General features: G+C 46.3%; 1 protein-coding gene across 1 annotated transcript in view; it reads right to left on the bottom strand.

Annotated features, from left to right (window-relative positions):
* Positions 1–5,088: 5,088 nt before the first annotated feature.
* Positions 5,089–11,899, bottom strand: part of LOC119437279 (serine/threonine-protein kinase Nek7-like) — a 53,630-nt gene continuing 46,819 nt past the window's right edge. Inside the window, exon 8 of the mRNA XM_037704337.2 lies at positions 5,089–7,682. Coding sequence (XP_037560265.1) covers positions 7,539–7,682 — 144 coding nt within the window. The 3' untranslated portion in view covers positions 5,089–7,538. The remainder of the gene's footprint in view (positions 7,683–11,899) is intronic.

Raw genomic sequence — 11,899 nt, 5'->3', positions numbered from 1 at the left:
ATTGCGCACCCAGGATGTTGACCTAGATCTGTGATGATTTCGCCGTCTGGTACTCGACGTCCATCGCGATCTTGATCTTGATTCTCTTGCTTGCCAAGGGTCAGAGCGGGTCCTTTCTTGCCGTTGAGGGAGCTCTGGGAAATCGCTGAGCTCCAATTCTTCGTCTTCATTTGCAAACCACCGTGAACGGTGTTGTTGAGCAGATCCGTGCTTTCCGCGCGTCGGTCTACCTTTTGGTCGCGTTCGCTTCAGGTGTTTCTGGCAGCTGCGGTTCGCCCGTGAGGTGCTGCTCCCCGCAGACGGCACATCGTGGTGAGCAGTCGTGTGTGTCTTCAGGCTCGCGAACCCCACAGATTGTGCACACTTTCGTGTCCGGTTGTGGGCAAACGTCCGTGGGATGGCCAACACTGTGGCAAGTCTTGCAAACTTGCACCGAGTTGCGGTATGGATGGCATGTCATCTCGCCACCGCAATAGTAGACGAACCGCGGTAGGACCGTTCTGAGGAAAGTGATAGCTGCGCTCTTGGAGTCCCCTAGCATTCTTGCCGGGATTATTTCTATCCCTTGTGTTCGGACTCGTAGGTTTGTCTTGATTGTCTCTCCGGGCGTATGAGGGGGGTCCATGAATGACTCCTTTGACGGCGCCTTCTCCAGTGGCAGCGTAGGCATTGAACGCGTGCTTCTTGCCATTGACTGTGAGGGCTGTGATCTTGCGCAGGAGATCAGCAGTCTCTTGCTCAGGTGTCGAAACTATTGCGATGTTTGAGCCTTGTTTTATGCGCAGTATAAATTGCTCACCCCTTACTTTGTTGTGGCAGGCTGCGATCACTGCTTCTGCTAGCATTGGGCTGGTCAGAGTCTTCAACGGAAGTCCTTTGTGTGGACGGAGAATAATCTTGAAGTCGTCCCGCGGCAGTGGTGGGAGCTTGTTCCGTCGCGCCCTGCGTCTGCGGTTGGGGGGTGATTTGTTCTGCTCCTTCTGCGAAGGTTCGTTCCATTTCACCTGTAGGCGTTCCTTCGCTTGTTGTCGTTTTTGACGAAGCGTCAGCACCGTCTGCCATCCCTCTTCGTCGGGTTCTCTCATAGTTGGCCGCAGATCCTCAGCGTCCGGGAGAAGCGTTGGAGAAGTAGGTTTCCGAGAAGTCAAGGACTCAGAGAAATCCATGTCGTCTTCTTCTGTGGGAAGTTTACGTTGAGCCGACGCACCGTTTGAGTCGCCTGCCGCAACAGAGGCGAGGTGTTGAGACGCCATATGCGTCGGTGTCGTGTGACGGGCGCTGCACCGACGCGGCGCGGCGGCAACCGCCGCGCCTTAGCCCTGATTCGGGTTACCTCCGACGCTGCGTGGCTGGTATCTTCTCAAGGTGCTGGAGCCGCCGAAAACGTACCTAGGCCCAGAAAGATGGTGTCCCTGGGTTCCCTAGAAGTTCACGGTGACGATGAAACACAATTTCAGTCGGTTACTGGAACTATAACCAACGAAAACATGGATATTGCGGAGCTCGATGTGGGTGCTGCTGCACTCGTCGACGCCGCCTGGTGGTCTCCGAGTCGAACGAGTAATTTCAATTCGTGCGAGGCGAACTAATGAGGGAAGCAATGTGCGACACCTCAACACCACGGTCCACCAGGTTGTGTCCCTCAACGTGCGACAGGCGGCTTTGTTACGCCTTAGGCCTAATGCGTCGCTGCTTTGACAACCGGCATCCAAAAAAAAACATCACCCAAAATGGGCACAACAGGCAGCCGCGAGGAGACGTTAGCTCTGTGAGGTGGTCCTACCTCGCTCGGTGCACACAGCATCTGAGTTGACGGCGCCCACCGTCCCAGACGGTGTCGGAGCGCCCGGTGCCAGGCCACAATACTAGTCAGCCCGTAGCGGCACCTGTGGCCCGCGGCCACTCGGCTCCTTGAGCCGCGACTTCCGAAGTCAAAGAGATAGAAGAAGCTATTTACATAAGAAATTTGGACCACCCACGAGGCTTCCATACTCACTCGCTGCAGGCTTGCCACTGCTCTGCGGGCGCTAGGCCTCGCTCTCCCAGGATGCAGACCACGTGGCTCTCGTACCGACGAGTGTACTTCAACAAAACACTCGTGAAAAGGCTTAGCATGTTGAAAAATTCAAACACGCTACAGCGACCGTCGGCTCACAAAAGAAAGCACGCCGCCGACACTAGCGATCAAAATCCACGCTAGGACTACGCTTCGGTTGAAACATCTCGAACCGAGCAAAACTCTTAAAATTATCGTCCGATGCCCCAAGAGGTCCACGTTGGGCAGCCAGATGTCCCACTGAACACACATTGGTCTAGAAGCCGTCTTGAAAACCATTTTAAACGTTTACAAGACGTCTTGAAGATGTCTTGGCAAGATATTAAATACTTCAAGACATCTTACCAAGATTTTGTCGGACGTCTTAAAAGGTCTTGTAGCCGTCTCTAAGACCGTCTAATGCACCGCCAAATTTGGGATATCAGACGTCTTGCAAGACATCTTGGGAACGTTTTGAAAACGGCTACAAAACGTTCTGCTGGATGTTTTGAGGATGTCTTAAAAATGTTTTTAAATGCTTTAAACATCTACTGGTCCACTAAGGCATGGAATTTTCTAGTGGCTCGTATTTAGTTAATTAAGCCCTAAATATTGTTTTACAGTATAGTATTTACAAAAGATAGTGACAGTGGAAATATACTTAGATCTAAAGTGGAGAGGATGTGAAATCTGAACACGACGTAGGTTATTTCAACACAGAATGTATTAGATTAAGTTACGAAGTCTTCACTTTGAGGGAAAAAAAGTGAAAAAACAAATAAGCAATAAACATGCTATGAATATATATATACTACATAAAGTACAACGGACTTGACCTCTCTAAACTTTAGTTCAGTACCTGATCTATTGTCAGCTAGGGGAAGCATTAGTCTCCAGAAGCTAAAATTAGGTCATAATGCAATCCAGATGGTCTGTCTCCTTCCGATGTCAACTATGCAACGAAATTTTGCCTAGCTTGAGTGATCTGGCTAGAAACAGCATACACTGCCCATTACGTCCAGGAAGACCCAATATCATTTTACTTACCTTGTCAACACTGATCTAGATTTGCAGATGGAATATCAAAGCCTCCTGCAACACTATTACAGAATTCTTCCTTGCATGGATGTTTGGCACGCACAAGAATTTAGATACACAAAACACCCTTCCATTACAGCATTAATTATAAAGGAATTGAGTGTCTCCCTCTTATCTGCTACATAGAGAAATCAATAAGGATGTTTGTATTCCTCGCAATATTGAAAAAAGGTTGGCTTTACCGACAGCACCAATCCCTATGGCCCATTTCTTACAATCCACCATAGAAACACTGAAATATTGGCAAAGCCACAAAAGCGATAAACGTGTCAAAGCTACGTACGCTTAACATAAAGCATGATTGTTCACACAAATGAAGTGCTAAAGTGGTCAAAATTTCAAAGAATTTTTAATACATAAGTAACACGTCACTACATAAGCAAAATGTTTCTAATGCACCTCCTTCTTCTTCTTTCTGGGGTTTTACGTGCCAAAACCAGTTCTGATTATGAGGCACGGCGTAGTGGAGGGCTCCGGAATAATTTCGACCACCTGGGGTTCTTTATTCCGGAGCCCTCCTAGAGTATTGCATTGTGGCTGGCTGTTATAACAAATTGGTCACTTCACGATTCAGGGAACTGGCTTAGACATTTCCACAGGCTGAGCTGTCTTTCATGATCCTCACTCAATTGACATCACATTTTCATCAGGTCTCAAGTCAATACAAGGCCCACAAAATTGCTCTAGAATTCCCATCAGCCACAGGATTCAGACTATTGTATGTACTGGTACAATCATTGGTACAATCATTGCGTTATACCAGTGCTAAGATATGGGGCAGCAACTTAGAGGTTAACAAAGAACCTAGAAAACAAGTTAAGGAGCGCACAAAGAGTGATGGAACGTACAAAAAATGTTAGGCCTAACATTAAGAGACAGGAACAGAGTGGTGTGGATCAGAGAGCAAACGGGGATAGCTGATATTCTAATTGACCTTAAGAGAAAAAAATGCAGCTGGGCAGGCCATGTAATGCATAGGGTGGATAACCGGTTGACAATTAGAGTTGCAGAATGGGTACCAAAAGAAGGGAAGCGCAGTCGAGGACGGCAGAAAACTAGGTGGGCTGATGAAGTTAGGAAATTTACAGGCGCAAGTTTGAATCAGCTAGCGCAAGACAGGGGTAATTGGAGACCGCAGGGAGAGGCGTTCTTCCTGCAGTAGAAATAAATGTAGGCTGATGATTATGATGCTGTACTGGTCCTCCTCTGTGCTTCTCCTTTCCATTATTTTCTTTCCTCTTCTTCGAGTGGGTGGACATGGTGTTCATTTCCAGAGAAAGTTGCTAGCCTGCTTTCCTTTGTTTTGCATGGTTGTGATTTATACATTTCGACACAAATAATAACAATTCAATAACTCTGAATGACTTGTGGCCAGACAGTATGTTATTTGGAGTATTACAAAAACTGGAGGCAACAGATTGGACTAGAAAGTTCTAAGGGTATTGGTTTATTGGTCCCAAGTACAAGATAAAGCTCAGAGCCGAAAAAAAAAAAAAACGCATTGCTTTGCAAGGTGTGGGGGTCTTCCCCAACCCGTAGTGCGTATAATCGCAGCTACATAGGGTTCGGGTGAATAAGGCAATAAACGAGTCAACTCAACAACGTTTATTGCTGCAGGCAATAAAACACACTTGCAGTCTGCTCTGTATAATCAGTAATAAAATAGGCTTGGCTCATCGCGTGTGATAGTCACGCAAACAAGGTCACTCACGGGTTGCAACGGGTATATCCGTAGGGGCAGGTCAGGAGTAGCGAGGTCAGAGAGCCCCGGGGGTCTCTCGGTCGCGCTCTTTTATACCTCTTTACCTTTTCGCGAGGGGAATGTCCTCCTCGCCCGCTGGATACTTTCCCTCTTCTCGCGCGGGTACGTGCGTTGGGAGAGGGCAAAGTGCATCTCTCCCGTGTCCGCCCGGCATCTCCTACTCACCGCATATTGTGACAAAATGCAGCAAATATGTATGTAAAACACTTTATTCATAAACTTCCAGAAAATATATTCTATAATGTCACTGTCGATAAAGAGCTGCTGAACAGTTGTACATGCTCCCGTGACTTCCTCAAGCAGGTACAGCCTCCTTAAAAACACACAATCGACATGTGCGCACAAGAAAAATGTATACTTCAAAAAATATATGTGCTGTTTAAAGGCTTCTTCAATCTGACTTGCATTAATATATCATACACAATATAAATTCACGGCATAGTATCATAACAGCTGACTTGAGCAAACAATTATCTGGTATTTGGTAGGCAGGTGGCAAATACATTCAGTTCATCACAAGTATAAATGTGACCACGCCATTGTAACAAATCTGCAGGGCATGGCCCCTGCAGCAAATGCAAATAAACACTTTCATATATTCAGGAGGTGTTGCAAGCATGCACTGAAACTGCCGGCTGTAGCATAAATGTTGTTGTGCAGTGATATATTTTCTAAATCGGGCGCTGATGTGACATTTCCTGCCAATCAAGTGACCTTGTCGTATTAGCATGAGAAAATAATATTTTAATACTGGGGATCACAATCACCACTATGCTGGTGGCTACACCATCACAGGTTAACACTTTTCGACACCAACTTGCAATGCATTTTTGTGCGAGCAAACTAGTATTAAATGTACACACTAAAACAAAGGTCTTGCATGACTTCCTGACGCTCAACACAAGGTTCATAGTGGGGGACTCGGTGCTAACATGAAACACATTTAGCAAGCTTAGCTTCCAGTCATAACATGGTGTCATTTCCTTTCCCATGCTTCCTTAAGCACATGAGGCTTGAAGACATCTGTGTTCTGTCTATTTTTGAACCATTTTCACTTAACATTTCTCATGTAGCTATCAAGCATAGCTAACTTTTGTTTGCTAATGCTTACTCCCAATCGCAGAGAATATGCTGGCTCTGAAATGTGTCGAAATAGAAGAAGAAACATGCACTGCTAAAAAATGGCATCTATCGTTTCTGAATCCCTCCCCTCAAAGAAATCTATCCAAAAGAGAAGCCTCTTTGTGAGAGGTCTCCAAAAGACACATGTTTATTCATTGAGCACGTGTAGTGCTCAATGCACTTCTCTTGCCAGCCCTCACCACTCAGTTTATTACTACGAATTTGCAGCAAATGGCCCAGTGCAACACCACTTCAGCAGCTCTGGACTGTTTTAGTGCATGGTGCAACACCCCCCGATTTAATTAAATGCGCTCAGGGAGTAAACTATGTAGCAGCCGTTCCCTATTATAGTGACTAGGAATGCTAGCACCAGATTGAACAAGGGCACAGTGAATGAAATGCACAACTCATACAACTGAAAAATGACATCTCAGAAAGTTCCGACAATACTAAAGCAAAAGTATTTCTGTTATAACCAGTAGCAAAACCAAGCTGCCAGCAGTTACATGTCTTTACAGCAGGCAAGTACTCGGTGCTACACAATTTGCTTTTAAGAACAGCACTTGGTAGTCTCACCAGCGTCTGCCACCTTTGTGTATAGCAGCCCTTGGTGTTTGAACATAAGCTTCAAAATGGCATGGTGCAATTTTAGAGTAACAAAGTAGATTTCTGTACTCAGGAAAGAGACATAGTATGGCACAAACCATTACAACTTATCAACCGAATAGCAAGCATAAAAAAAATTTGTATCTTACACATAGCCAGGAAAAAAATAAGAGTGCGGGACCATTTGTTAGCAAAGAAAATGGATGAAACTGCAAAAAACAATTTTGTCGTGGCCTAGGCGTGTTGCCTGGAATTGCGACGCTTACCATTTACGTGGCATGTGTGTTCCGGCTACGTGCCCAGGCTGCAAGAAAACACTGCTTTTTCATGGCGTCATTCTCCCAAAAACTTGTGTAGTTGAATCTACTTTTCACATGCATTGTCTCGGTTTATATGAAGGGCACTAGCAGGCTGGTTGTTTCACTGGCTGAACAAGTGAAGGTCATCTTTATTAAATTGGAACACTACTAGGTGCCGGACAACGGAGATCCACAATGTGCACTGTATGTGATGGCTCTATTTTCTTCTAAAAATGTTTCATGCCAGAAAACCTATCCTTTGTCATATCGTAATGCAATTCCTGAATATCTCAAAAATGGCGCACCAAGATAGCACCACTCTGTGTTCTCTTACATGTTTTCAGAAGAAACAGTTACCCCTACAGCATCGTGCTGCAAGGCACTGCAGTCGCTTCTTAGTGACTAAAGATCCAGCTTCTAGCCATAACACATTTCATCACAAAGACAGCACTGAAACAATCTCCAGCATGCCATCTTCCCTTCACTGTGCCCTTTCTGATACCAGTTAATCGAGCAAATTCCATTGACAAGCTTATTGTGTACACACACACACGAAACATGCATGTACAGTGTAAAAGACTTGTGCTGCTGCCAGTCAAGGAGATAGATCACCACGTCATGTAGAGGCCAGTGCTTTTGCCTTGCATGCAGATGCCCTCACAAAGCGCTCGTACATTTGTGTGGCCACGGTGCAAGCGTAGCTTATATCCCGCCGCTTCATGGGGTTTGGATCCATGCAGACGGCAACCAGGGCACGTAGCTGTTGGGAGGAGCAACAGGAAGGGACGTGCTGTAGACTTATTACCCAAAGATAGCCAGTGCCTCTGCACAGCAGTGGGCGACAAGCCACTTATGTTATTCAGTGATCACATGCAGCCTGATAGCTCGGTCAGACGGCAAATTCAGTGCCACTTTGAATGAGTGCACTTTGCTTCACAAGGTGCCATTTTGACAGCTTGGTGCTACATGGCAAAACGACGTGTCATTCGGAATTGACACTAGGATGCTACAAAATGCAATTGATGTGATTATTAGTATTTGGAAAGGGGTCATTAATGTTTTTTCCTGATTATGAGAAACATGTCTTAAGTGGAACTCACAAAAACGGTTGATCCAATCCAAAGTTCATGTTTTTAGCAGAGCAAGAACTCTTGTATGTTATCATAGCAGTTTCGTTGGCCAACATACTGTGAACCATCACTGTCAGCCTATGTTCACTGCAGGACGAAGACCTCTTCCAGTAACGTACTGTGAATTAGCATTTTTTATGTATAAGGTTTTACTAAAAATTTATGCTATAATTATATGACTGCAATATAATATTCTGATTCAATCTGCGCACGTGCGAGCTGGGAATCTGTAAATAGCAACATGCTGCGATGTCGTTATGTGCATTCTCTTCCTGCGCGTTTAGCACTGGGAGTTGTGTAATCTCAAGTTTCGAGATGTGTTGAAGCGAGAGGCAGACGAAACATTTGCTCCCCGCTGCTGGCGCTTTTGAAGATAGCGTTGTCCCATTGGGGCAACACTATCAGCCACGGAGTCAGCGTGGCCGCAAAAGCGTGCCTGGCTTTGCTTCGTACCGCCTATGTGAAGATATTGTCGACGCGGTGTGAAACCGCCTCTTTCGTCGCTGACTATCAAATTCAACAAAATGAATTTTCTTATTCAAATTTGCTTTTTTTGATTGCCCGATAATTCAAATTCAGAAAATTTTGCCAGCCCCTTCCGTGAAAGAAAAATCCTTCGGCAACTGTACTTATTTGCGTAAAAGGTCTAATTTCTATGTAACAAAATTTCGATATAAGTAAGAAAATTGCCAATTTTACCGACTTTGTTATATCAAGCCTTAACTGTATGTTCATGCTCCTAACTTCACTGTTCAACAGCTCCTTGCGCCATCTTATGTTATTTATAACAACCAGAAATAAATGCACACCACCTGAAAGAAGCACGGAGCAACACAGGAGCTCAAATCGTCTTCAGGACTGCAGGAAAAACAAGGAAAGCGTTGGACGAGCTAGTCTCGTCATTCATCTTATTTGCAAGTATGCGCTTGACAAGATGAGCTGGTCTTCTGTCCTTAAAGGGTTAACAAACCCAAGTTTGTTGATGATCTGACTCTTGAGCCTTCTCTGCGTTGTGTCTGAGAGTCAACAAACCCTGCCGTAGCGTCCTTTGTGCGCTGTAGAGTGGAGGAGCGTCACGCCCTTTCCTGACCATCACTCATGGGGTAAGCCTTGCACAAACCTGTCTCCAAAGTCTATGTTCAGCTAATTTTTTGTTCTCGTGTGTGTATGCTGCACTAAAAGCTACTGTGGATTAACAATTCCATCCCACCCAGATGAATACCTTTCAAGTTACCGTATTTACTTGAATCTAACGTGCAGTTTTTTCCGATAAAACAGGTCCAAAAATTGCGTGCACGTTATAATCGAGTACGACCCTAAATCTGCATCACCATATAGCCGTCGGCATTTCAAAATGGCCACCTCGCACACGCTTCGAGCCTAGCTAAACTCTAGCCTACCTGCCGTAGCTTCCTCCATGTGCTGCAGCACACGTGATGTGGGGTCTCACACGTGATGTGGGGTCTCACACGTGCTCTTGGGACAAAGGAACGACAACACAGTAGTGCAAACAGTCAAAAGGGCATTTATTGCACCTTTCATACACTAATGCATGCCAGCCAAATTACTACCCATAGAACATTCACATGGGCGCTTGACAAATAAAAGAAGTCCGACTCACCGCGACCGGATAGCGGGCGAATATTTTTGCCCCATGCATACCTGCCAACCCAGCAACATAAAAATTCGGGAGACCGCCGCGCAAGGGGAGGAGGGAGGGGGTAAAAAAAATTTGCCACCGTGTGAAACAGCGCACGTGGTACAGAGTCCATACTTGTCACCTCTCCACGGAAACGAAGAGTAGTTTGGCATTCCGCACTTCACTCGACAACCTGACAAAGCCAAAAGCGTAGCACACTCACGATCATATAACGACTGGATTGCTAAAAATACGTGAGCCAGCCAGAAAAAAAAATTATGGGGTTTTACGTGCCAAAACCACGATCTGATTATGAGGCACGCCGTAGTAGGGGACTCCGGAAATGTGGACCACCTGGGGTTCTTTAGCGTGCACCTAAATCTAAGTACAGGGGTGTTTTCGCATTTCGCCCCCATCGAAATGCGGCCGCCGTGGCCGGGATTCGATCCCGCTACATCGTGCTCAGCAGCCCAACACCATAGCCACTGAGCAACCACGGTGGGTCGTGAGCCAGCCAGAGATGAGCCAATCCAGAAAATCCAATATGGCAGCACCCGTTGGTTTCCTGCGTTCGTGGTAGTGCCGCAAGGTGCATGCTGGTGACTAACTGCTCCCGCGCTGCTTTCTCGCATGGTTATATTATAGGGCATATTATAATTATAGCGATAGGACGTAAACAAAAATCAGAAGGAAAAAATAAAAAAAACGCTGTGCTATGGCGACTACTTTTCGGGAGATTTGAGGTCGCGTCCATACAATCGGGAGATGTGCGCAAAATTCGGGAGGCTCCCGGAAAATTTGGGAGAGTTGGCAGGTATGCCCATGCTATGACACCATCGCCTAGTCGTTCACGTGTACGGTCACGCAAACGGTGGCACGTTCGAACGATCCGTGTTCGTCCATACCGGTGCCCTGCTTCTACCCACGCGAGACGGTCTCGCCAAGCGTGGATCGGTGCACGCGCGGGACGTCCGCATCGCTCACATACCCCAACTTGAAGAGGAACAGCCTTCTCCCTTTTTGCGCCCGCGTAACCCCCCGCCATCAGGTGGCGTCAGCAGAGCAACACTAGCGTCATCTCTCGTAATACGCTGCAACTCCGTCGCTGTAAAGCTACGCAGCGAAGCCGGATTACAGGAGACAGGAGCCATGCAGGGGAAAACAACATCAGGGGACGCGTGTGAGTCGCGCATCCCCATAGTGCTTAGGCATTAGTCTTCCCGTTTTCTGCATCTACTCTATCACCATAAAGTGCTGAGTTCATCATGGTGCTGCTTTTAAAAGGAAAGTGATAATGTGTATGGAGATGGACGGAAATCGGGCTGCATCATGGGCGTTCAGAGAATCTGAAACTTGCGTGCTGGACTGGCGCAAGCAGGAGAGGATTTTCGCCAGCAAAGCAACGCAGAAGCGTTTCAGTGCACCGAAACACGACGTAACTTCGGCGATACGATCGCCTTGTTCCTATCTTGAAAGCGATCAGCGACGTGAGAGTGTGCCGCGCGCTGTGTTTTCGCCTGGTCGCGTTGAAGTGAGAGGCATGCTAGCACGAAGGTCAATTCGCTTGCCGCACTTCGTCACTCCAGCGTTTTGACAGCGAGTTTCCGCGGTCAACGAGCGAGAAGTGTTCATGTTTGCTTATGCTCGCGTGACGTCGTGCTTGTTAATTTATTTAGTAAGCGAATGTTTGCCAGTTTATACGGCGGATAAAACTGCTATCCTTACTTCGAATAGCGGTCTATTTACTAATTTGCTATCGCAATCGATGCTTCGCCTTTCGGGCGAAACTGCGACTTTATTCATCACAACTTTAGTGCACCGGGAGTAAATCTTTGTTTTTCCAAATAAAAGAAAGTTGTATTTCTGTATGAAAGCATGAGGTGCACGGTACTGTAAAGGATCTCTCTTTTTTTTTTTGGTCACGGAAAACGGGTGTGCGTTAGAATCGAGTAAATACGGTACTACCTACTGAGTTAACCAAGCAGCTACCAGACAACAGCACGAAGGCAAGTGCATTGAGCAGATGAAGTAATGAAATATTGTCTAGCCAACTGAGTTGTGCAGAAATTCAGCAAGGTGGAGTTACAAAAAACAAGGTCGGTGGCATCCACTTGAAAGCAGCACGAAACTAGTACATGAAGCTGATAGTGTGTGCCTGCCCCAGAAAGTCAATGGTGCCAGGTTTAGTTCCTGGACCAAACCAACATT

Source organism: Dermacentor silvarum, chromosome 1, assembly GCF_013339745.2.
Source record: "Dermacentor silvarum isolate Dsil-2018 chromosome 1, BIME_Dsil_1.4, whole genome shotgun sequence".
Taxonomy (NCBI): domain Eukaryota; kingdom Metazoa; phylum Arthropoda; class Arachnida; order Ixodida; family Ixodidae; genus Dermacentor; species Dermacentor silvarum.
Note: the sequence above shows the minus strand (reverse complement) of the source record. Positions and strands in the feature narration are given on the sequence as shown.